The 27208-nt window shown below is 44.0% G+C and overlaps 1 protein-coding gene across 3 annotated transcripts; it reads left to right on the top strand.

Moving 5' to 3' along the window:
• POU1F1 (POU class 1 homeobox 1) lies at positions 1-26656 on the top strand. 3 transcript variants are annotated; one of them, XM_088442039.1, is made up of 8 exons: positions 1-142; positions 4271-4420; positions 9074-9207; positions 12936-12939; positions 13455-13676; positions 14871-15035; positions 17828-17888; positions 25525-26656. In XM_088442039.1, exons 1-8 carry the CDS (start codon positions 1-3, stop codon positions 25736-25738), a joined length of 1092 nt encoding a protein of 363 aa, XP_088298165.1. In that variant the 3' UTR covers positions 25739-26656. The 3 variants fall into 3 exon arrangements, with proteins under 3 accessions (XP_088298165.1, XP_088298166.1, XP_088298167.1); XM_088442040.1 differs by lacking the exon at positions 12936-12939 and having other exon boundaries at positions 9074-9187; XM_088442041.1 differs by lacking the exons at positions 9074-9207; positions 12936-12939.
• Positions 26657-27208: the final 552 nt, after the last annotated feature.

Raw genomic sequence — 27208 nt, 5'->3', positions numbered from 1 at the left:
ATGAGTTTCCAGGCCTTTGTGACAGCTGATACATTCGTACCTATAAATTCAGATTCTGCAGCCACTTTCCCCCTTAGGATGCATCACAGCACGGCCGAGTATCTGCCCGTCACCAATCACACCGCAAATATGGTCTCCACAGGTACTTGTATCTTCTAATTGCTGATGTTTCTGTATATCCATAGGCTTAGAATCCAATGTGGGTGCTTAGTTTGAATCTAGATCAATGTTTAACGTTAGTGTGAGTTCTTTCGCTGCCTGATTCTCAATGTTGATGTTTTAAGTCTTCTGGGAGGGGGGGTCTTTTATGTAAATTATTTATTTGATGTTTTAATGGTCACTAAAAGGCAGTGACAGTTTGTGAAATAGCGTAGACATTAGTAATATTATTGTTAATATTTGCTTAATACCATTTAACCTTTACTATAGAATGTCTACTATTTTAACAATATTTTCCTGTCCATATTTGGGAAATCTCAAACATTCTGTTTACATATATATTTTTTTATGTCACTGAGTTGTCAGTTGCTTTATTTCCAAAAAGTGGATAGGTTGATAGAATTAATATGATCAATATGCTGAAAATGAATCGATTAAAAAAACTACATTTATTTTAAATTCAAATGTAAAATGACCAGTTTTCTAAACCAGTGTGAAATCTATCTATGACGGGGCTTCATAATTTATTTTTAAGTTTTATTAATTGTAAAGCGCAATAGTATATGCTAAGCACCAAATAGGTACATGTTAATAATAAATCACATTATTAATTTTGCACCAAATTTGCACTAGAGACACAACTAACCCAGTAATCCTGAGCATCAGATAGATTTTATTTTTGTATGCTATAAAGTCAAATCTAAATCTAGCAAAAATAAGGCCCTGCATTTTGTCCACATTATGAATAGTAATTTTTACTAAGACGCACTTATTTGATTGTCTGAATTTGTATTCAGCACACATGTTGCTTTTACAGCAGCCTTCCTAGTGCTAAGGAATGAATTCAGTAATCAACAGAAACGCATTGAGTTGGACGCAAATTTGCACTTCAGCGCAAGTGTAGAACGCACCTAGAGAAAAAGAAATAGCAATTTTCTACCCCTGCAGAGATGGCTGCAACCGCAATATGCGACCAATTCTGCACAGGTAGCAAATGCGCCTCTCTCTCCATGCGAGTAACAGATGCGCCAGCAATACGACAGGAGGTGTGGCTTCACTGTCAGCAGAAAAAAATATCAAAAGCATACAATAGTACACAATACATACACATTAGAGTAGATGTACTAAGCTCTGGAAAGGGATAAATTGGAGAGTGATAAACTACCAGCCAGTAGTGGTGACAGTAATGGGACATACACATGGTCAGATTTTTCTTCAGATGTGAACGATAACGATTTAAAAAATCATTCAATCGTTCATATCTGAAGGAAAATTTGACATGTCTGAACGATGAACGATGAACGATGCTCGTTCACGATGGTCAGATAACGATATCTGACATCTGATGTGTTTGCAGTCAGATTTGGACGATTCCATTCATTTTAATGTAGTCAAAAATCGTTTATAGTTCAAATCGTTGGTCAAATCGTTCATCAGATCGTTCAAATAGTTCAATCGTTCATCTGACACATCTGACCGTGTGTATTCTCCATTAGAAGCTGATTGGTTGGTAAATTATCACTCTCCAATTTATCACTTTTCAGAACTTAGTACATATGCCCCAATGGCATATATAAAAATATATTTAGTTTACGCTAATAAACATATTAGCAGCATTCCCATTCCCAAATAGTATTAATCATTCTTTATTTTTTAAAAACATTGGTGTCCACTACACTGTAATCCTGCTATAATATCACAGCAGCAGCAGCAGCAGCAGTTATACCATATTTGGATAATTAGGCGTGTCTTAGACACTTTCGGCGAATCAGACATGGACAGTGGCTACATCATGGCCATCTCAACTTGCACCAGGGGTTGAGGACACGCAAGTCATCTCCTTCCAAACAGGCACATTTCCAACTTGCAGATGGTCAGAGCCGTAACTATACTTTTAGGTGCCCTGTGCCAGAAAGAGCATTGGCGCCCCCTAATTTTTCAAAGGGACATAATGCACCCAAAAAAGGGCCTTGGCTTCATGGGGAAGGGCCAGGGAAGAGATAGGGGAGGCCAGGAGATGCTGGGGATGAAATAAGAGGAAGCTACAAGCAAGAATGATAATAAACAGAAATTTGACAGGCCCCTGCCCTGTGGTACCCTGTGTGATGGTACCGGCCGCACTACCCTAGGTACGGCCCTGCAGATGGCCATCGTAGGTGCATTTTCCATCAACACGCACTTGACCACATCTGCATGTCCCCTACAACCTCCAGCCCAGTCCCCTTGATGTAGGGAGTCATAAATATTTTCAACTTGCAGACAAGTCAACAGAGCAAGATGAGGTGTTTTTTGCGAAAAGAGGAGCATGCACGCTTAAAAAAAAAATGCCTGCAAGTTGCCTCGTAAAAAAGCTGCAATTTGCATTAACGTCCGATGAGGTGCTAAATGCACACTATATACGCAGGCTTACAGCCTTTTAGAAAGTTATGTTAAAAAAAATCGGAAAAATTTAATATGTACATTTTTCTTAAAAAATTAGGTATTACGTTTGTTGTCTTTTAATGTCAGTTTTGCCACATGGTCCATTGTTAATGAATGTGTACATGCCTGCTGTATTTTTCAATTGTGATTATAATAGTCTGCCTGCAAGTTTAATATGAACACAGCTGAAAATATCAGTTAGACAGATGAGACATTATGGTGCACCTAGACAGATTCATCCTTAATACATAATACTGTATGCACCATAATTATTACATATTAATACATTCTTACAGTATATATTTCGTGGTTACATGTCGCCAACATTACGATCTTATGAGGTTCCTATATATAGAATTGCGGCATAGAATCAGCAGAAGTTTCATGTAAATTAAAGAGTACAAATGTACATGTACTGTATATGTAATGTGCAATTCTTACTAAATACATAACATTTAATTTCTGGCTCATTTCTGTGCTTTTTTAGCCCTGTGTTTATATCCCCTGGCAGAGTTTTTTCTATTACAAAGCATCTCTGTGTATACTATATAGTTGTATCCAATACAGAGAACCCAGTAGAGCTACTGTATGTCATATCCAAGGGCAGGGAAAATAAATAGCTCTACCTGCTCACATTACATTTATTACTAGCTGATGTACCCCCCATTTCCGTGTTTTGTTTTCTCCTCTATACCCCCTTCACATTGCCCCCCCCTCCCTGTTCACCATCTCTTATGCCTCCCCTTTCACATCCCTCATATTTCTGTCACTACCCCTCTCTGCCCCCCCTTGACCTGTTTCTCTCACCTTCTGCCTCCATCCCTTGCCCTCAGCTCTCTCTCCACCTCTTCCCCCCTATTTTTCCCCTTCTTCTGCCAGTGTCTCTCTCACTTTCTCTCTGTTTATCCCATCTCCCTCTCACAATGTCTCCCCCCCATTTGTCTCTTCACCTCTTTTTTTTCTGTCTCTCCATCTTTTCTCTCTACCATTTTTATCCCACGTTTACTTCTCTCTCTCTCTCTCCCTGAGTTTTCTAGCTATCCCTCTTTTTTTTTCTTTAGAATCTCTCTCTTATTTACAGGCAAAATTTCATAGCGAAAAGCTGATTTTTATTTTTTTTTGCCACTTTTCATTCATCTCTTTAGATAGATCCCTATATAGCAGATATGACAAAACAGAGGGAAGCTGCAAAACAAAGCAGTGAGTTTAGTAGAAGTTGCAAGGAGACAGATTAAAGTTAATAAGTTAATAAAGTAAAGTTATCTACAGTAAATGTAGAAAACCCTGTTGATAAACTGACGTCAATCTGACATTAACAGTATGGCTGGTACTTATACTGCCTTAATCCTCCCACACAGATGATATTGCAGGGTCTAAATTATACATATTCATAGACAAATAGAACCAACATGTTCAACAGGCATCTACTTCCCACAGACACTTCAACATTGACATAAGCAACAAATATACCAAGAAAAATTATGCAACACAAATGGACAAATCTAAAATCATTTCCTACAAGTTGTACGACTGACGGTTTTCTGTCATCCAGACTTTTTACACTTTTTCTGCCTAGAGGTAAATAGCGCTAAAATTTAAGGGGGATTTGTATAAATAAATGATAGGAACTGTATGAAAACAAAGGATACTTTATGAATGAATCTTGAATACTCATACATTTTCTTACCAGTCCCGTCTGTTTTGTCTTTGGTCCAACTTCCTAAATCATCTCATATAAACTTCTCTGTGCCTAATGTGGAAAATATGCCAGCAGGGCTACACTATCCAAACCCATCGTGCCACTATGGAAACCAGCAATCTACCTACGGGGTGATGGCAGGTAAGAAACACTTATTGGATATTAAAAGTTCATAGTTCTGCTTTACTATTTTACATGGACTTTCTCAGAAGACCTGGTGCCCTGTTTATATCCCCACAATTCCCTCCATGTCAGCCAGCACACTGCACATCATATAACTGCACATGTACAAAAAGTCCAATCAATATACACAGACAGGTGGATGCAATATATGCGGTGCACAAGGGCCAATGGTAAAGGAGAGCTACCCATGGTTCCACCGTGTATTTAAATGCCTCTGCTTCATACTACAGGTTCACTTCAAACTGTGCACCAAGTTCTAGTGGACCCAAAACAAGGATGGCCATGTGGAATTTCAAACTTGACTACTTAGGAAAGGGCATGAGAGTGTACGAGACCCCTCTCTCCCCCCACCCCAGCGCCTCTGACTCCAGCATTTCCTATTTTACCTATTCTTGCATTGATATAATCTATGATCTGTAACGTCCACTACGTAATGTAGTCAACCACCATTCTGCCTCAGATATTATAGAGAGGGGGGAGCATAGCTTGGAGAAAGATTCCAAAAACTGGGACTCGGGATATGTAGTGTACGTAGCCAGGGTTGATCCTAGACCAAATGGAGCCCAAGGCGAGAATTTCCTTAGGGTTCCCGTCTCACACACTTGGATATAAAAGGATACTAACATACAATTTACAGTATGGAAAAATTTATTTTTGTATGTTTTTTGGAAAAGAAACAACAACCTGATAAGTAGCAGTTAATGACATACTGACAATAAGATCATTTGCAAGACAAAGTGGTTATTTTTCTGCTGTCTTATGTTGCAAAAAAAGCATATAATGTTATAGCACAAGTATAGTATTTATTATAGTATAGTATTTATTATTTGCATGAAAATCCATCTAACCTCTACTTAGAGCCAGTCAGGTATCTTCTCCTGCAGCTGTTCCGGTCTCGGCGTGTCCTCCTTACAGTGTTCTCCTGCCCGGGACCATAACCCAGAGCCGTAGCTAGACTTTTTGGTGCCCTGTGCCAGAAAGAGCATTGGCGCCCCCTCATTTTTCAAAGGGACATAATGCACCCAAAAAAGGGCCATGGCTTCACGGTGAAGGGCCAGGGAAGAGGTAGGAGAGGCCAGGAGATGCTGGGGATGAAATAAGAGGAAGCTACAAGCAAGAATGATAATTAACAGAAATTTGACAGGCCCAAACAGCGCCCCCGACCTGTGGTGCCCTGTGCGATGGCACCGGCCGCACTACCCTAGCTACGGCCCTGCCATAACCTTCACTGCAGAGGAGGAAGAGGCAAGCTGCGGGCGGGCTGGAAGTGGCAAAGAGGGTGGCCTGGGCCAGAGGTAGGCAGACACTACGGTGGTAGGTGGTAGCAGTAAGGTTAGCCCACACAGCAGAGTGGCATAACCAGAGGGTGGTTTATTAACCAGGTAGACAACAGAAACAGATAAACAGGGTTAATAGCAGGTACAAGTTGAGGATTCCCAGTTGCAGCCAGGAGCTTTAGGGATATGCTGGGCATTGTAGTGCAAACTATAAGGTTATTCATGTACAGTGGTGGCAAGGGGGTTATGTATAATAATAGTAGCGATGGTGGCACTGTGTAGTTAGGGTATCTGTGGGGCTTCCCGTTATACGGGATACTCGGGGGCCTGTCCGATAGCTAGTATGGACGGAAAGGAAAGAAAGACACAGCACATGTTGGAGGTTGCGCCTACAGTACATATTGAGCCACGTTGGGTCTATGCTACTGCACTCCGAGCAACAGCCTTGTCAGCCCATGCCTTGAACCTTCCCTGAATGCAGTAACTAATTACAGAGAAGCAGGGGTGTAGCCAGAAATTTGTGGGCCCCATAGCAACATATTGAAAGAACCTCCTCCCTAATGCTTCTAGATCTAGAGACACCGTTCTCTGCATAAGTTGTTCATTTTATGCCCCAATTGTAATCCCTTGTTCATTTTATGTCCCATAGAGGTATCCTAGTTAATGTTATGACCCATAATAGTGCCCGAGTTCATTGTATGCTCAAAAGTAGTGCCCTAGTTCACAATATGCCATATTGTAGTGCTGCCAGTACACATTATGCCACACGGTACCCACAATTCACATTATGCCATACATTGTCCCCAGTACATATTATATCGTATTGAATTGTCCTCATAATGCCACATCGTAATGTCCCCAGTTCATATTATACCACACTGTAGAGCCCTAATTCATATTATACCACATTGTAGTGACCCTTTCGCACTGCAGTGCGGACAGTTTCTTAATTTCAGTGACCCAAATTTATATTATGCCACATCACAGTGCCCCCAGTTTATATTATGGCACATTACAGTGCCCCTAGATCATATTATGTCACATTACATTATCCCTGATCATATTATGCCATACTATAGTTCCTCCAGTTCATATTGTGCCACATTACAGTGCCCTAGTTCATATTATGTAACATGAGAGTACCCTCCAGTTCATATTTACCACATTACAGTGCCCAGTTCAGGTTAGGCCCCCTTTTACCACTGTAACATCCACTACAGTACACACATCATTCACATTATTTAGGTTTGGCAACGGGTCAGACCCAATTGCTTAGCAGGCAATTCTGGGAACTTTGTAGGCATGGCAACTATATGACCTGTATCAGGGGCCCCCAACACCCCATAGCAATGGAACTCCCTGCATCTACTATAACTACGCCCATGCATAGAAGTGTTGTTGACCATCCAGTCATATAGTGTATATAGTATATACTGCACATTCCTGTTCTGATTTCCTGAATGGTTAGGACAGTTTCTATCAGCCCACCAGTGCCGACAGATCTCTCATTTTTATGCAGTCAGACATGGCGGTGTAGGGTAGACCATCGGTTTTCAACTCCTCAAATACCCCTAACATGTCATGATTTCTCTCTGTGGAAACAGGTGTGATAGTTACTGAGCCAGCAAAATAGCTTAACTCACCAGTGCATGATTAATGCACTATATATGATATGACCTAAACAAAACTGATTCCCCTACCTCTCCCTTCACCCGAGATAGATCATTGAACATCTACAGGGTATATGTAACTTATATATGTCCCATGCTATACAGTATGTAAATGCCTAATGACATCTGCGGAGACAGTCTCATAGTCACTACAACCACGACTTTACTACCTCTGAAGTTTCTGAATATATCATTGTTTGGCTTATTTACTGCATGTGTTAATTATCTTTATTCCTAAAACAAACCAAAACAATGTGGAAACTTTATATTTACTACATAACATATTATTTAGGCTACTATAATGATATAATGACTCCTCATTACCTGTAGAATGTTAAAAAACTAGGTCACATTATTAAATAGTACAGGTTGAGTCTCCCATATCCAAAATGCTTGGAACCAGAAGTATTTTGGATACCAGATTTTTCCCTATTTTGGAATATTTGCATTCCATAATGAGATATTTTGGGAATGGGACCCAAATCTAAACACAGAATGCATTTATGTGTTATATACACCTTATACACATAGCCAGAAGGTAATTTTATACTATATTTTTAATAATTTTGTGCATCAAAGTTTGTGTACATCCAAGAAATTCATTTATGTTTCATATACACCTTATACACAAATGCCTGAAGATGATGATATAACATATTTTTTATAATTTTGTGCATTAAATAAAATTTGTTTACATTGAACCATCAGAAAGCAAAGGTGTCACTATCTCAGTCGCACTCAAAAAATTCCGTATTTCGGAATATTTGGATATGGGAGACTCAACCTGTACCAAGAAAAAAAGACATTAATTACAGTATATATAATTGAGAGTATAAAAAGACAATTACAAACTCCTTAGACAATAATACTGATGAAAGAATTATTATATTACTGTGCAGTCTTTTTTAATCTTTTTTACTATTTTTTTTTTTTTTTCGTTTTCACAAGTTTAATATTTTTAATTTGCACCTGGAGTAGTAAGGTTTTAAAGATAACCATACATAAGCACGTTTGACTTAATTAGTACCTCAGCCAGTTTGAGTTGACCATCTGGGTTCAAGCATGGATATCCTTAAAACGGAATCAGTATGTAATGCCACTGGATCTATTCCTGGCGGACCAAATACTGACGCTGGAAGCCTGAACAGTGAAGATCCCGACTAGGGCTGGTAAGTACCCCAACCATCCCTTAGTGGTGGCCTAACCCTAACCTCCCCCGATTGGTGCCTAACCCTAACCCCCCTTTCCCTAGCCTAACTCTAACCCTCACCCCCACCCACCCACCTGCAGCTAACAGCTAGAAAGTCCCGGCTTACTTTCGTTTGGGATGCCGGGCGTCGGAATTTCGGCATGGGGCTAAATATAGCCGTCGAGATTTAAACGCCTATCTTTAGTCCCTGGTCGAGCTTCCAGCATCGAGATTTCAACGGGCGGCATTATCTTAACTGCATCCTCCTTAAAACATGGCTCATTTGGGTGCCTAGAAGACCGAGTTTGGGAAACCCTGGTATAAAGAAAACACTTACATGGTATAAATTATTTGCACAGAGGTAATTACTTAATTCAGTTGTGGAACAAACATACAAACATCACTAATACTGCTAACTGCTAACATATAGTATATTAAAAGCTTTTAACAAGATATTACTATATATTATTCCCAGGAATTAAACCCACAGCTCCAGAGATGTTATCTGCGAGTATTTCCCAAACAAGGATTTTGCAGACCTGTAGTATGCCCCTTTCCAGTGTGGTAAATGGGGTGAGTACTTTACAAGGTAAGTTGTTCTGGAAATTTGTCAATCACAGCTATGGTACCTTGTACTGTAAACATCAGTCATTGTGAACTGATTTTAAATTTCACTTCAAGGGGCCTATTCATGATGTTAATTATCGGGGTCTGAACGGACCCTGATAATTACCATATTAACTCGCCGCGGATTCCAGAGGGAGTAATTCATCATTGCTCCGGCGCGGTGACAACTGATGCAAATCAGCTCTCCCTGCGAGTGGCTTCACTGCTCCTTTTCGGAGCAGTGACAGGTCACACATGCACACAAGAGCCCCGTTGTCCGGCGGAATGAGCTGGACAGGGGTGGAGGGATCTGAAAGGATCCCTCTTCGCAACCCAGACCTCCTTCCAATAGGGAAGGAGCAGGTTGCGATCCACAGGCAGGAGCAGATAGCAAATGCTCCTGCAATCAAGCTCCAAAAATATTGTATTTTCGGAGCTTGATGAATTTTGTCCCCATACTAGTGTATGGGGACAGCGGGCTATTCCACAAAAGGAAGGTAAGTAGGAGATATCTGTGATACTAGTGTATGGGGACAGCGGGCCATTCCACCAGAGGAAATTAGTAGGAGATATCTGTGATACTAGTGTATTGGGACAGCGGGCCATTCCGCAAGAGGAAGGTAAGTAGGAGATGTCTGTGATACTAGTGTATGGGGACAGCGGGCCATTCCACCAGAGGAAATTAGTAGGAGATATCTGTGATACTAGTGTATTGGGACAGCGGGCCATTCCGCAAGAGGAAGGTAAGTAAGAGATGTCTGTGATACTAGTGTATGGGGACAGCGGGCCATTCCACAAAAGGAAGGTAAGTAGGAGATGTCTGTGATACTAGTGTATTGGGACAGCAGGCCATTCCACAAAAGGAAGGTAAGCAGGAGATATCTGTGATACTAGTGTATGGGGATAGCGGGTCATTCCACAAAAGGAAGGTAAGTAGGAGATATCTGTGATACTAGTGTATGGGGACAGCGGCCATTCCGCCAGAGGAAGGTAAGTAGGAGATATCTGTGATACTAGTGTATGGGGACAGCGGGCCATTCCACCAGAGGAAGGTAAGTAGGAGATATCTGTGATACTAGTGTATGGGGACAGCGGGCCATTCCGCAAACAGAAGGTAAGTAGGAGATATCTGTGATACTAGTGAATGGGGACAGCGGGCCATTCCGCAAACGGAAGGTAAGTAGGAGATATCTGTGATACTAGTGTATGGGGACAGTGGGCCATTCCACAAAAGGAAGGTAAGTAGGAGATATCTGTGATACTAGTGTATGGGGACAGCGGGCCATTCCGCAAAAGCAAGGTAAGTAGGAGATATCTGTGATACTAGTGTATGGGGGCCGCCAGAGGAAGGTAAGTAGGAGATATCTATGATACTAGTGTATTGGGACAGCGGGCCATTCCGCAAGAGGAAGGTAAGCAGGAGATATCTGTGATACTAGTGTATGGGGACAGCAGGCCATTCCACAAAAGGAAAGTAAGTAGGAGATATCTGTGATACTAGTGTATGGGGACAGCGGGCCATTCCGACAGAGGAAGGTAAGTAGGAGATATCTGTGATACTAATGTATTGGGACAGCGGGCCATTCCGCAAGAGGAAGGTAAGTAGGAGATGTCTGTGATACTAGTGTATGGGGACAGCGGGCCATTCCACAAAAGGAAGGTAAGTAGGAGATGTCTGTGATACTAGTGTATTGGGACAGCGGGCTATTCCACAAAAGGAAGGTAAGCAGGAGATATCTGTGATACTAGTGTATGGGGACATTGGGCCATTCCACAAAAGGAAGGTAAGCAGGAGATATCAGTGATACTAGTGTATGGGGACAGCGGGCCATTCCGCCAGAGGAAGGTAAGTAGGCGATATCTGTGATACTAGTATATGTGGACAGCGGGCCATTCCGCCAGAGGAAGGTAAGTAGGAGATATCTGTGATACTAGTGTATGGGGACAGCGGGCCATTCCGCAAACAGAAGGTAAGTAGGAGATATCTGTGATACTAGTGTATGGGGACAGTGGGCCATTCCACAAAAGGAAGGTAAGTAGGAGATATCTGTGATACTAGTGTATGGGGACAGTTGGCCATTCCACAAAAGGAAGGTAAGTAGGAGATATCTGTGATACTAGTGTATGGGGACAGCGGGCCATTCCACAAAAGCAACGTAAGTAGGAGATATCTGTGATATCTCCTGCTTTACCTTCTTGATGAATGGCCCCAATACTTACTTTTTACAATTGCAGGTGAAAATGTTCATTTGCTTTTGTAAAAATTAAGTGATGATGAATAGGCCCCTAAGTGAGTTACAGCTAGTAGAATGCAATATTAAGCTAATAAAGCTCTGAAAATTTTTTTTTTTTTTGTATATTCTATTAACATTTGACTGAAACATCTTCAGAAAAGCAGATAGGTGAAGAGCATTCATAAGTGCTGTATTTCAGCTGAAAGGCAGCTATAACATTATTTTTCCAAAGTTAAAAAAATCCTCTAATGTTTTTAATAGGAGCTCTCTGTCCAAGTGTTTATATTTGTATTAGTTTGGATTAATATGGATGCAAATGTTAACATTGCTTTAATTGAACAAAAAAATTGCTACAACTTTTTTCTCAAAACTGTTTAAAACCAAAACGTTTTTTCGCAATTCCCCGTTTTCAAGCAGATTCCCATCGCACACACTTCAGACGAAAAAACACAAGTGGATGTTGATGCTACTGCCAAACGCAGCATGCACATATTTGGCGGTGCTACACTGCAGATAATAAAATGGAATAGTAGACATATAAACCTGTGACAGCAGCACATAAATAGCTCAGCAAATCGTTATTCAACTCACCAAATCTGCAATTTGACAAATTTCTCCTGAGCGTTGTCGGCATTTCCCATGTAAATAGCAACTCAGATCAGTGCACCATTTGCAGCAATGCATTTGTGACAATTACACCACCGTGATCTGCAAATGTCATACATATACTGTATGTCTTTTATCATGTAAGGATTACATATTCAAACTAGGCTTGCCTACCCTCCCGATTTGGTCGGGAGCCTCCCGAATATCGGGTGCCGCTCCCGACCCCCCTTTAATTTCGGCACGATCGTGCTTCACAATGCCTTTAATTTTTGGTCCCCCCCAATCCGGAGTCATTGCCCAGCCACGTCCCCCACCTTTATGCAGGCATTCAGCTCCCTCCCGGAAGGAGGGAGCTGATTGTTGGCAAGTATGATTCCAACACTACATTTGATCCAAGGGTGTAACTACAGTTATCACAGTCCATGTGAATACTTGGGGCTCAGCAGCAGAGGCAGTCACGTTCCAGAGGAAAATATGGGTTCTATTTACTAAGCCTTGGATGGAGTTAAAGTGAACGGAGATAAAGTACCAACCAATCAGCTCCTAACTGTCATTTTTCAAACACAGCCTGTGACATGGCAGTTAGGAACTGATTGGCTGGTATTTTATCTCCGTTGACTTTATCTTTATCCAAGGCTTAGTAAATAGACCCCTATATGCCTTAATATAGAAACGTAGGGCCTGATTCCAAGTCGCACATGAGTTTGAATGGAGCATGCACCGTAGCGAGCGTCTGCACCTTTGCGTATCTGTGGACACATCTTGGACGTTTCGCTCCATACGTACAAAGGCTGTTTCTGGGTGCCAAACAGGCGGCAACTGGAAGAGAAACATCTCGTGGGAGCCTTCGTTTCCTGAGTGGTGCGTGTGCTGAGGGGACATGTGACTCAGTCCTGTCTCTTGCTCCTGGCATGGGGTAGGTGTAAGTGCTGATAATGGTGATGGCTGCTCCCAGGTACGGGAAAAGTGGGGCAGTGTACGTATTAGCACGTGCTAATAGTTACATTCGCATTACATTTGCGATACAGTCAGGATACGGTCACAGACGGCTTCATCCCATATATATTTGGGCAGGTAGAGGTATATGACTTGGAAAATAATAAAGAGAAAATGACTGTATATATAATTCATGCGCTATGCAATTAGTATTCTGCCCTATTGGACACTGTCAGGAGATAGAGCAGGCATTGTAGTGTGTACAATATTATAATGGTGCATAGAGGACAATAGGGCCGACACATTTCCAGGTTATGCTCCTGGTATAACGAGTCACATTACATTATGCTCCTGGTATAACGAGTCACATTACATTATGCTCCTGGTATAACGAGTCACATTACATTTGTGTCACCTGCAGGCAGTAATGGAAGCCTCTGTGTCTCTGCCTCCTTTCCTCAGGAGTCCATACAGGTAGCCTCCCTCCCTGCCTGATGAGCGCTAACTCCTGCACGTTGGGCCACGGCTTTGCCCCAGTACACCAGACTCTCCTAGAGGATGTCACGACCACAGACTTCAAGCAGGAGTTCAGGAGAAAGAGCAAGCCTATCGAGGAGCCCATCGACATGGATTCCCCGGAAATCAGAGAGCTAGAAAAGTTTGCTAATGAATTCAAAGTGAGAAGAATTAAGCTGGGTAGGGATCTCTACATGCTAGCGGACATTTATTAAATGTTGTACATTATGGGGGGAAAAAAGGATTGTATTCATCATTTTAAATGAGCTCATTTTGTACTTAGGGTAATGTCTGCCGTTGTGTGTGTGCTGGGCGCTGCTGCCGCTGACAAGACTAAGAGGTCTATTTACTAAGCAGTGTTAGGAGACAGAGTGAAAAGTGATAAGAAAGTGATAAGGTGCAAGCCAATCAGCTCCCAACTGTCATTTTTCAAACAAAGCCTGTGAGATGACAGTTGGGAGCTGATTGGCTGGCACCTTATTACTTTCTTATCACTTTTCACTCTGTCTCCTAACACTGCTTAGTAAATAGACCCCTCAGTAAAGGGAGAGGGCAGACCAGGGCCCCTTCAGCAAGCCCAGGCCCAGGCGATCAGTATGCCCTTGGTAACAAATAAAATGGAGATATAAAGTACCAACCAATCAGCTCCTGTAATTTTACAGGCTGTGTTTGAAAAATGACAGTTAGGAGCTGATTGGTTGGTATTTTATCTCTCACCAAAGCTTAGTAAATCTACCCTACAGTAGGTACCGTAACAAACCAGCGTTGCAAAATTGAAAATTTATTGCAAACCAGATCCATACACTCTAGGTGCTGTCTTGTGCATTATTTCTGAAAAGTGCCCTTATATTTTTTTGTTATTTTAGTTTACTTTTATCATGTTGTTATACTAAAACTGGATACACACTATCGTTCGTACAACCGGCGAACAATATATCGCCCTGAACATCGCCCAATGTGTACACATGATATATATATGAATGGCGCCGTTCACAGATATATTGCATCTGCCGTGCTGTACGGCAGATGCAATATACTGTGCAGATATATCGCTCACAGTGTTCGTTGTTGGTACAAGCAATGGAACGACCGAACGATATATCGGGCACACAAATCAATAAAATATGATGTCACAACTGGGAGGGCATATTAAATTGGGGTGTGCTGGGCTGGCATATTGGGCGGACGATTGGCAAGTGTGTATGCAAGTGTGTAAGATTGTTTGTGCATAAACCTTACCAATCATTGGATCGGTCGTCTGGATGGCCGACCCGTGGGCCCAGTGTGTACCCCACATAAGACTGCCACCAGAAATACACAGAATATTGGTCCTCCTCTTCCTGACACATGCATCGGTTTATTAATCTCAAGCAGGTTACACTCAGACAAATGTTGGAGAAGCCCTGGCTGCCGTACATGGCTCTGAATTCAGCCAAACAACCATCTGCCGCTTTGAAAATTTGCAGCTCAGCTTTAAGAACGCCTGCAAATTAAAATCCATCCTGTCAAAGTGGCTGGATGAAGCGGAACAAGTTGGAGGTACGACGCTACACTGACACCTATTTCTGCTCATGATAAAGTAAAGCAGATACTGTAGTGTCTTTCTGATAATATAATAGTAATACCGTTACATGTCAGTGTTATTATTCTACCTGACAACAGATTTGTGGTTGGGTTTTATTGTACCTGACATTGTATCCTTCCAGGATAATGTCATTTAGTTCAATAAAAATCAGTGTGACAGCATAAAGTAGTGTAAAGAAGACACCTGGTAAAATAAATCCATTTGTAAGGGGAGAAGTTCTTGTTCTTAAGGAGACAGGGGAATGAATGCAATGGTAACGATATTAACCAATAATAGTGATAGTTCAATTATGAAATATATAAATGCTTAGGGAATTCCGGATAAGGAATCTTTCTGCAGTTTGTAGCACCACGCCTAAAAGTATTATAAAACTATCTTGCTACTGACCTACCTATATGTATATTTACTAGTATTATGGACCCGCCTGGTTGCGAGCACGCAAAATGAATAAAAAATTGGGACTACATAGGTAATTGTCTTCCTACCACTCGCATCCCAGGTCTTGCGCTCTCTGGGGGTGATTCAGCAGTGCACGCGATGGTTGGGAATCTGCACGTGTGTCGGACCTATACTGCGCATTTGCACTACGGGTTCAGCGATGTTTCACGCAGTCCGGCAAAACTGATCACTGATTTACAGTCTGCTGCCGTTTCTGGCTGGGGAGGAGGCGGCGTCACTGCCGTTGGGGGGGGGGGGGGGAGTGGAGAGGCCGATGTGATCACAGATGATCTGATGCTGCATGCAAGGACACAGCTCGGATCAGTACTGCATTGCCATATTACAGCTGTTAACATGTTAGCAGCTGCGATAGCATATCAGTCCACAGATGAATCACCCACTCTGTCTCTCTCATTCCACCCCTCCAAATCTCTGTCTCTATCTCTTATCTTCTGTCTTTTGCCTTCTTTCCTTGTGTCACTCTGGGCCTGATTCAGAGCCGGACACTCTTCTGAATCCCTGTTTCTTTTTAAAGACGGCCTCCTGGCCGCTCGCTAAGCTGTGGGTGACCACCCACAGCTTTAGCGAGCGGCCAGGTGATGGTCGCGATGGTCACGACCATCGGGGCTTGCGACGAGACCCTTGTGGTAGGGTCTCTTTCCCACAAGCTCCAGTGAGCTTTTGGCTCTAATAGAGCCGGAAGCTCACCACTGACATCACTCGTGATGTCAGTGGGGCCGCCCCCAAACGGCAGGCGTTCCTTCAGGAACGCCTCCGTTTGGCCAGCCACCCCCCCTGCCCGCCTCCAAATCGGGGCAAGCTGTCAATCACAATAGACAGCTGCCTTGTTTTGGTGCGAGACCCGTAGCGACGGTGCGCCCGTCGCTGGCTGAGTCTTGCACATGCCGGAGCCGGCTCCGGCGTGCGCAGTGGGGGAGCCGGAGCAGGTCTGAATCAGGCCCTCTCTCCTCACCTCTCTTCCTAGTTTCTCTTCCCAAACTCATATTGACTTTGGAAAAAAAAAAACAGATAAAAATATGTACAGTGACTTTGTACCCTATAAACATAATACTACTTGTCATTAGCTTCTCCCTTCACACTACAGATGCCTACGAATAGTACTGAATTATGTGACAGTCTGTATGATCTGTCTAGCAGGGATAGGAGCATGCAGGCCCTAATAGCAGGTAGCAGGCAGTGGAGTAATGCTGCATTGGTCTTATGATTTAAAAAAAATGTTCAGCTATTCCAGCAAGGATTAATGTTTGGCTTTGCTGGTGAAAAGGTTATTGCTGCAGACTGGTAGGAAGAGCCCACCCTGCCCACATGGGTGGTGAGGTCTGGCTTTTTATAGTCAGCATTACATTAGCATGCAGCCTTAATTTATATATCTTCTCTGCTGTAAGAGAGTTACAGCTCTTCCCAGGGAACAGATGCTGTGTCCAGGAGTAAAGGCGCTTACCCACTAAACGAGAAAAAAGAGCGATTGAACGATTACGACATCGTAATCGTTCATTAATCGTTCATTAATCGTGCAGTAAAATGCCGGCAACGACCAGCGATGCTCGTTCCCGCTGGTCGTTGTCGGCGTTTATTATCGCCTGAACTAGCAGGCCAACTTGTTGATATCGACAGGTTGTGAATGTTCGGGGATGAGGGAGGGTGCCTGCACTGTATGACATATCGTTCAGTGTGGGCACATTATCCACTGCACAGGATGATGAACGATTGCACAATTACAATGTTGGTAATTGTACAGTCGTTTCACTCTCGTGTAGTGGATACGCACCTTAAGGCAGCCTGTGAGAGCTGTGAGGGGATTGGAGGGGACGGGGCCTCCCTGCAGCTCTGTACTGAGCGTGTGCTAGACTCAGACCATAGGAGATTACATAATAGATGCTAATATCAGAAAAGCCTTTAATCACTCAAAAATGGAAAGACAGCAGCTGGAGTACACCATAACACAATTATGAAATCTCCAGTGAACTAATTATATAAAATAAAACTGCACTTTTAAGGATCGAATAATGAAACAGGAATTATAGTGGTAAACGTACTTTGTAGTTTTTTTTGTGGGTACCAAGTTAAGGCCTATGTCAAGAACCACTCCTAAGTGTGTGTGTGTCAACAGAATAATGTTGAGGTTCGCAATAGTGCAGATATATATATATATATATATATATATACATACATACGTACACGAGTACTTACACACATAGATAAACAGGTACAAGGTAAATGTTCTAGTTTTAAAAGTAAAAGCTTCTTCATGTTCATGCTTATCATGTGTCATGTTGTCTCTAAACAGCTCTGTACAATGAAAAAATTGGAGGAAATGAACGCAAACGAAAGCGCAGAACTACTATAAGGTGATTATGAATACTCATTTGTTTTACTCTTTCAGGAGCCCATTCATCATGTTACTTATAGGGGTCCATTCGGACTTAACATTCTAACTCGGCGCTGCTACTGGAGCAATTCATGCGATATCAGCTGCCCCCGTGAGCGGCTTCACTGCTCCTGCCAGAGCAGGAACGGGAGTGCGCATGCGCGACCTACTGGTCACGCATGTGCACAAGATTCCCGAAGTCCGGCGGAAGGAGCCAGACAGGGGCGGAGGAATCCGAAAGGATCCCTCTTTGCAACCCGGACCTTCTTCCCATAGGGAAGGAGCGGGTTTGCGATGCCGGAGCATTCGCCATCTGAATATGGCGAATGCTCATGCAGTCAAGCTCCGAAAAAATTATATTTTCAGAGAGTGATGACTACTGTCCCCATACTGTATGGGGACAGCGGAGCATTCCGCAAGAGGAAGGTAAGTAGGAGATATCTGTGATAGTTCCTATTGAACTATGGGCCTGATTCAGACCCGCACGCTAAATGCGTTCGCACGCAGCCAAAGTATGCAAATCCCGCGATCGCACGGCAAGGCATTAGCACATCCACTATGTCTTGGCGTGCGATCGCGATATGTATGTAGATGCCCACCAGCCTGACACAAGACGCCCACTTTCCCTTAGTAACACACGTCATCTCCAGGAAGTGTATGAAACAATTGGTAACCTCGGACCCATACGCAGCACTTGTGGCTGACCATACCCTACCGCGAGCACTGCGAGTGCTGCTGTGTGTAATTTAGCCGTGTGACGTGTATGCTGACGATGTGTCTTATGCACGCCCCTGAAACGGCGTTCAGACGCACCACCACACGCCCGTTTCCATCGACCATCCCGCAGGGGTGGATTGGGCCGCCGGGAAACCGGGACAGTTCCAGCTGGGCCGCCACCTCTCAGTAGTAGTTTACACAGGGCCGGGCCATTTAATATTATAGCTGCTGTGATCGGAGCTCAGCTCCGCTCAGGCAGCTTTGGGAGTTTCTGCGCATGCGCAGAAATTCATTCTCCTGTCAGTGTAGGGGCGGGTGTTTACTGCGGCAGCGCCGCGGCTGGAGCGGTGACTCGAGAGAGAGAGAGTCATGCCGGCCGGGACACCTGGATGAGGACAGTGCGGGCTGCACGGAAGGAGGAGGCTCCAACTGCAACTACAGTAGTGTGCAGAGGTAAAGAGCAGTAGCGGCTCCAGCCACGGGCCGTCGCCCGGAGCGCTACTTTTTCCGGAGGGCGCAGGAAACGTCCACCTCCCTCCCAGCACTATGGGCTATATTTAAGCTCAGCTGGGAGGGAGCGGAGGAGGGAAGGGGCGGCAACAAAGGACGGCGCTGGGCGCAGCACAGCCTAGCGCCGGCCCTGGTAAAGAGCTCAGGGAACCGGCTGCAGCCAGTCTTACCAGGGCTTAGAAGGAGATCCCCGTCCTCCACCCAGCCGCTGGTAGTGAAGATTTAAGCTGGAGGGGGAGAGAAGGGAAGGGAAGGGGCAGCAGTGCTGCACAGGGCGCAGCGCACTGCCGTCCTCCTACAGACCGGACCTGCACAGGGTGATAACATCCCTGGGGCCGGCACTGTCAGGGCTGGAGCATTGAACTCACAGAGCAGTGCTGTATACAGCTCAGTGTGTGGCTGATGGCAGAGCTTCAGGGGAAGGGTAAAATTAGATCTTTGTAACTGTCCTGTCACTGTGCCTTGTTGATTGTATTGCTGTAAGCATTTGAAGGCTGTGGGGCCGTGTGTGTGTGGCTTTGGGAGCCATGTCTGTGTGCGTCTATGGGGCAGTGTGTGTGCGTCTATGGGCCATGTGTGTGTGCAGCTATGGGGGGGCATGTGTGTATGTGTGTGGCTATGGGGGCCGTGTGTGTGTGTGTCTGGGGCTATGAGGCAGTGTGTGTGCGCGGCTATGGGGACAGCGTGTGTGTGTGTGTGTGCGCGGCTATGGGGACAGTGTGTGTGTGTGTGTGCGCGGCTATGGGGACAGTGGACCTCATTCAGAGTCGGTCGAAGCGGCCGCACGCCACCGATGTTCGCTATACTGCGCATGCGTGAAGTTCGCAATGCGCGTGCGCAAACTAGCCGCTTCAATCAGAAATTTCTCTCTCCTTGAACACAGCCAGGTCGGTAGTTTGAGTGACAGATTGAGGCGTTTGTGGGTGGTAACAGGGGAAGGTGCTTGAAAACGGGGGGGTGGAGATCCGAACGCAGGCATGCCTAATTATGCGAACGGCGTTTTATGGGAGTGCATATGGTTTATGGGAGTGCATAATTAACAAAGTAGCGTCATGGCACATGTGACATGGGAGGTTTTTACACTGACATGATCGTAGAGCTTAAGAGAGGGTATGGTTAACCTTAAGCTCTACGACCAGTTCCGATGGTTCTCGATGGTCTCGATTAATCCTTATATGCCCGGAGATGACGTGTAATGCATGCGAGAAGGGGGCGTATTTTTTTGTCTTCCGGCCGCTTCCTCCCCTTGGTCGGCCAGCTACCGATCCGAACTTAGGGACGCAACTTGCGAGGGAATCATTTGCATATCCGGACCCTTTTCCCGTACGACCGTGCGGCCGCTTCGACTGACTCTGAATGAGGTCCAGTGTGTGTGTGCGTGTGAGCGGCTATGGGAACAGTGGACCTCATTCAGAGTCGGTCGTTGCGGCCGCTCGGTCGTACGCCACGGATGTTCGCTAAACTGCGCATGCGTAAAATTCGCAAAGTGCGTGCGCAAACTAGCTGTTACGATCAGAAATATCTCTCTCCTTGAACAAAGCCAGGTCGTTAGTTTGAGTGACAGGATGAGGCGTTTGTGGGTGGTAACAGGGGAAGGTGCTTGTGAACGGGGGAGTGGAGATCCGAACGCAGGCGTGCCTGACTATGCAAACGGCGTTTTATGGGAGTGCATAATTAACTAAGTAGTGTCATGGCACACGTGACATGGGAGGTTTTTACACTGACTAGATCGTAGTGCTTGAGAGAGGGTATGGTCGACCTTAAGCTCTACGACCAGCTCCGATGGTCTCGATTAATCCTTATATGCCCAGAGATGACGTGTATTGCGAACGAGAAGGGGACGTGTTTTTAGTCTTATGGCCGCATCCTCCCCTCGCTCGTCCAGCTAACGATCCCATCTTAAGGACGCAACTTGCGAGCGCTTCATTTGCATATCCGGCCCCTTTTACCTTACAACCGAGCGGCCGCAACGACCGACTCTGAATGAGGTCCAGTGTGTGTGTGCGGCTATGGGGCAGTGTGTATGTGTAAAATTGTATGCAGTTGAGGGAGTGGAGCCCCAAACTGATATCTTGCTTAGGGCCCCATGAGTTCTAAATCCATTTCTGCTCTGTATTATCCAAATTGGCTGTTTCCCTCCCTGCATGCCCCTGAGCTGAAGAGACAGAAGATAACTAGTTAGCTTCACAATTGTGTGCCAGTCCTGTTTCTCTCCCAGGACTCCTCTGATGCTCTGCGGGGCATGTCCTTCTAGTGGTAATGGGGAAGAGTGGTGAGGGGTCCACAGCAGCTCTGGACTGAAAGTGAAATCCAATCCCCCCACATACCCTGACAAATGAGGAGCTACTCAAACTGGGCATTACAGTTCATCTAATGTTTAGGCATTACTGACTCACATTACTGAGGAAACGGGTTCAATTCCTGCCACGGCCCTAATTGTGTGGAGTTTGTATATTCTCGCTGTATGTGCATTGGTTTCCTTTGGGCACTCCCACTATTATATCACAGTCAGAAGGGTTTCAATCCTCAAACCGCTTTGGAACTTCTGCATCATAACCACCTCCAAATCCCCAGCCTTCGCTAATGTAGTGACACCCAGGTGATCTGTGCAGGATTGTCTAATATTCTGTACACTGCAGTGTATGTCGATAGTTGAAATAAACCACACAGATATGGAGAATATGCTTGAAGAAGCCACAATCAGAGGGCTGCAAATTAACCTAATAACGCCAAAATAAACAAAAACCTGTGGCAAGAAAAACAGTAAAAAAAAATTAATCTAACGTTTCCCAGGTCACTGACACTAAACTATTTAATAGACTACACTGGATACTATTGAAATGAGCTATGGCTCCTTTATAAATGACTGTCCTGCATACACCTACAATCCCCTGTTTCTATCCAGCAGTCTGTAACGGAAGTACTGCACTGCTATGTGTCAAGTGATGCAAAAGACGTGTAGGTGACGGGAGATAAATAATGACAGGGCTAGTTGGGGGAATTGGGCCAATTTTTAAATCAAGTTGCAACTAAATAATGTTGGGGCTAGTCAGGAGAGAAAGTCCAAAAGTGTTTATCTTTCAAGAAGAAAGACTCCACCTCCTAAATAGACCACGCCCCCCAATTTAGGGCTGCTTCCAAAAAATTTCCCGGCCTGGTTTTCAATCCCAATCCGCCCCTGATCCCCTGTCACCACCCACAAACGGCTCGTCCTGTCACTCGTAGCGAGGAGTCTGTGCACAAGGGGAGATCGCTTCGCGATCACAGTGACTGGTTCGTGCACGCGCACTGCGTCTTCTATGTACGCATAGATTGCAAATATCGGCTGGCTACGTGCAAGCGCATCCTAGAGAACGGGTCTGAAGGGCCCTATACTCGAACAGCGGAATAAAGCTAACGGAATGAGCAAGAGATGTCCAGTATGCTTCATCTTTCAGCGATAGTATGTACTGCATTCGGAAGTGGAACATTTTGCTGAATAAGTTTTATAATTTTGTTATTTCATTTCTTTAAAAACAAGATGAGTCCTCTGAATCTACATCATCCCTCCAAGTCATATATGCCTCATCAAATGCAGTATGCACACAACGCATAAAATCACCCCAAAGAGTACTTTATAAAAGGAAAAGCCTCGCGTTTGCAAAAAAAATTTTTTTTTCAATCCAAGATTTTTACCCACATATTAACAGCATATTACGATGGCTAGAAATCAGCTGACAAGGCTGTTACTTTCCATTTCTCAAAAAGGTTCAGCAGTGATAAGAGGCTGTCCCAGCAAACAGAAAACGTTATACAGTATTAAGGCCCCTATGCTCTGTAACACTTTTCTTGTATTGTGATTAGTCATCATGTCAATGTTCTTTTATGCCATTGGTTCCATTCTATATATCGGTTATACCTCTTTTACACAACAAGGTTCCAAACCGGAGCAGATCCCGTTCAGACTGCGGCACACGGGTGCAGCGGAGCTCGTCTGCAGGCGCTTAGAGATGACATCATCTCCAAGTGCTGGAAAATCAGGAACTCTCCATCCTGTACAGAGGACCTGGGTCGTTCCTTGTGTTATACCATGCCAACTACCAGGGTGGAATTGCCAGGTCACTCGACCCCGGGAATCCAATCCTGACCCCTTTTACACCTAGCAGCAACACAGGTTAACCCGGCAATAACTGGGGTTTAAGTTGTGGTGTAAAAGGGGTAGAGTCTCATTATAGTTCACACTGCATCTTGCTCTGCTTGCAGCAAGCTTGCAGCAAGAGAGCAGCCTCGGGCTGTGGGGGTGCATCCTGTACTCGTATTCATGTATCTGATTCTTGGATCCCCTTCCCACTGCATTCCCGGGTCACACCCGGGATTTTGTACACGGGTCGATGACATCACTGACGTCAAGTGCCGAGCCGGCGCTTAGGGATGAGATCGATTGGGCCCTTTCACACTGCACAATAACTCGTGCTGCTGCGCGTTCATGTGAAATAACCCGGGTTATTGCTGGCAGTGTGAAAGGGTTATTACTGACAATAAAGCTCATTTATATTACAACATTGCTCGGGTACAAAATTTGCACTAAATTAAAACAACAAATAAGGTGCTTGAAGTCATTGCCTAACTCACACCAGACAGATAAAAGCAAAGTGGTTCAGTGCTAATTTGTAGTAAATGAGTCCTTGGGTGACACTTACAGAAATGGTAATTTCTCCACTCATAGCAAAATGTTACCCACAGAGAAGAACCACACCTATGAAATTAGGGCCTTATTCAGGTTGGATTGCACGGCTGCGTACGCACGCAGCTGGTCGGTGTGTGCTCTGCACATGTGTATGCATCACAGTCGCGTGCACAAACCGGCCGCTGTGATCAGGAAGCGATCGCAGTGATCACGCAGTCCAATCGCTTAGTGATTGACATGAAGTGACCGTTTAGGGGTGGAGAGGGGGGGATGGTCGAAGGAACGCCGGCGTGCCTGTGCGTTTGAACTACATTACAGGGGCGACAGGAAGTTTAGCAGTTTGTGAGGTAGGGTCATGTCAACCACAAATGTGCGAATGGTTCCGATGTTACCGATGTTTTCGCTACCTTGTGGATGCGTGTCATGGGAAGCCGGGGGCTTTATACAGGGATGGGCGTCTTGGTATAGTGCTGCGGTTGCCGTGCGAATGCATTCATTAGCATATTTTCGCAGCGAGCGTGCGATCCGTCCTGAATCAGGCCCTTCTTAGTGCAGACCATTTTAGCTGTAGCTTTGAAAACTCAGCTGAGCTTATAATTAGTTCCTCAGATTACTCTCCAATGCCTCACACTGCAGCATCAGAGCACAGCTCTTCTCATCAGAGAAATATTTGCCTTCTCAATCTCCCTGTATATGAAGGGACCATAATAACGTAACACTTACCATTTATGTTGTATTGATGTGTTCCTGGAGGTTATTAATTTAGTAACTGTGACGAGGTTCAAAGCTTCAGAAGTAGAAAAGAACTTGTGTCAGTACCACAGAAGTCTATCAAAGGAGTTAGTTCTCCATGTTATTTACCATTAAGTAATGTACATCAACATTTTCAGAGTGCGTCAGATTTACACTTGGAGGGAGATACTGTATGTGCTAAGTATTGAAGAGAGATAAAGTACCAACCAATCAGTTCCTACAGCAACTGTCATTTTTCAAACACAGCCTGTAAACTGATAGGAGCTGATTGGTTGGTACTTTATCTCACTCCAAGGCTTGATACATCTCCCCAGGAATCTTTTGTTATAAAATTTGAAAATGCCCAGAGAGGAGATGCTGGGACAGCTGTTGGGGGCGGGGCCAGAATAAAAGCATCATTACACCCAGAATGTCAGGAATAGCAGCTCTATGAAGAGGGGGCGGGGCCAAAATGTCACAATTATTATAGAAGCACATCATATTGGTCCCTCTCCAGAGACTTTGTTATACTGTATTATTCTCCCCATGCTCACACTTCACCAGAAAGTGGGTGGGATACAGGGGGGGCACCCACTCTTTAGGAGTCTCCCAGAGGTGACGGGAGACTAGGTAAGTAGGTCATAACACCAGGGAGTGCACAGTGTATACTAGGCATAGTTTTCTGCATGCAGCTTTATAAACACTATGTAAAAAAGGGGCAATTTTGAACTTTTATAAAGAGAACCAGTGGAGGTGTTGCCCATTGCAACCAATCAGAATGTAGCTATCATAGAATGTACTAGATAAATGCTAGCTAGAAGCTGATTGGATGCGATGGGTAACTTCTCCACTTGTCCTCTTCAGAAGGTTTGATACACCTTTCCCAAAGTCTGCTAGCAGGACTTGGGAGTCAATTTAAATCCTTAGTATAATATATTTAGCATTTGTCTGCAAAGTCCTCTAATAGTCCAGTTTCCCCTTTGTATAACAGCATAGCTGCCAAGGAAGCTTTGGAGTCACATTTTGGGGAACAAAGCAAACCTTCCTCACAAGAAATCATGAGGATGGCCGAAAGCCTCAACCTGGAGAAGGAAGTTGTCCGAGTTTGGTTCTGCAACCGGAGGCAGAGAGAAAAGAGAGTAAAAACCAGCCTGCACCAGAATACATTCAGCACATTCACAAAAGACCACCATGAATGCAGATAACAGAGCACGTGTGTGATAGAAAGAACCTTAGATTTAGTTTTACCTACGTGGACAACAATTTTGTAACACTTATAATATCTCTTAAACTGACTCTTCTCGTTATAACGATCATTAGCCCAGACAGAAGATTTTTATTTTATTTTTTATGATGATGTAGCAAGGCCAAGGTTCCTGGCTGGGGCACCTGCTCAGACTCCCCTTCTACCTACTAAAATGTGCACGCTGCCACGGAGCATCGGGCACCGCCATAGGGGATGAGGAGTAGGGTAGTGCACAGAGAGGGAGTGGTAAGCCTGTGAGGGACACCTAGAGATTTACAAGCTACTTCTCTTTTCAAACTCCATGAGCATTGTATAAAACAGGGAAGGGAATGTGTTGCAATGATTAATATAATCCAGCACTGCAAAACAGTGAAAAAATATATAAAGCATTACATTTATTTATTTCATTAGAGAGAATAGAATAAAGTTTCACATATGGTGCAAAGTGCATTTGTTTGTTTTTCTCAACTGTTTATTAGTGATGTTACTGTACATATTTCACTGTAACTCATTTCCCCCCATGACCCATCCACCCTCCACTGTAATTACAGCCACCCACTTCCCTCTAACTCATCATTCCTCCACCCATGTTATTCACTAACCCCTGCCATATCCATCATCTCCCCAACAATATTCTCCATCACTCAAATTTGTTATTCATCAACAGCCCCCGCCCCAAAAATCTCCCTTCATTATCCCCCTACCAGTCTTCTTCAACACCTACCCAGCCACTGTATTCGCCAACAGATAAAGATGACTTCTAGGCTATTCATTCAGTTTTCTGCTGACCTATGGTGCAATAGAAGATAATAGCAAAGAATTGCAATCAGGTTATTTTTTTACATTTATTTTTAATGGGATAAATGAGGGGTGGGGGAGGACAGACTTACCTTTAAGTGTTCATGTTTGAACTACTGATCTATCAATTGTATTTTATTTATCATCTTATAGAGTCTGTTTTTTTTGTGTGTTAAACAAATTTAGATCTAATTTATTTATTTATATTAAAGTGAATGTGATTTTCTGTATGATGTAGGTTTCCCCTTTATAGGAAATTGCTGTATAAAATATTACCACAAGAGGGCAGAATTGCTTCACTGTCTGAATATTTTTTTTCCATTCTCACGGTCTTATTGGTTCTAAAAGAATTAGCAGTAAAGTAGTAGTGCATCTGTTATATATATGCTGTTATATTCAATTGAATATAACAGCATGTTGCAAGTGCGTTAGTACTATAATAATCTTATATGATAGAAATAACAGCTTGCCATATCCCTGAAATGTACAGGTGAATATTACATAGCCTACATGTTACAGAGATACTTATTTCTATAGTAACACCTGTAAATCATCTATATAATAAGTGTGTGTGTCTCCTTTTTGCACAGCCAGAGTTTTGTACCTACGTAGCTCCACCAAATTTGGCACG

The sequence above is a fragment of the Taudactylus pleione genome, unplaced genomic scaffold (assembly GCF_031769625.1).
Source record: "Taudactylus pleione unplaced genomic scaffold, aTauple2 ptg000303l, whole genome shotgun sequence".
Taxonomy (NCBI): domain Eukaryota; kingdom Metazoa; phylum Chordata; class Amphibia; order Anura; family Myobatrachidae; genus Taudactylus; species Taudactylus pleione.
Note: the sequence above shows the minus strand (reverse complement) of the source record. Positions and strands in the feature narration are given on the sequence as shown.

Excerpts from the sequence above, each read along its gene's own strand:
- POU1F1 (XM_088442039.1), top strand. The coding sequence starts at position 1 with ATGAGTTTCCAGGCCTTTGTGACAGCTGATACATTCGTACCTATAAAT. Across the intron at positions 4,421-9,073 it reads TACCTACGGGGTGATGGCAG|GAATTAAACCCACAGCTCCA; the intron begins GTAAGAAACACT and ends TATTATTCCCAG. Across the intron at positions 15,036-17,827 it reads TGAAGCGGAACAAGTTGGAG|CTCTGTACAATGAAAAAATT; the intron begins GTACGACGCTAC and ends GTCTCTAAACAG.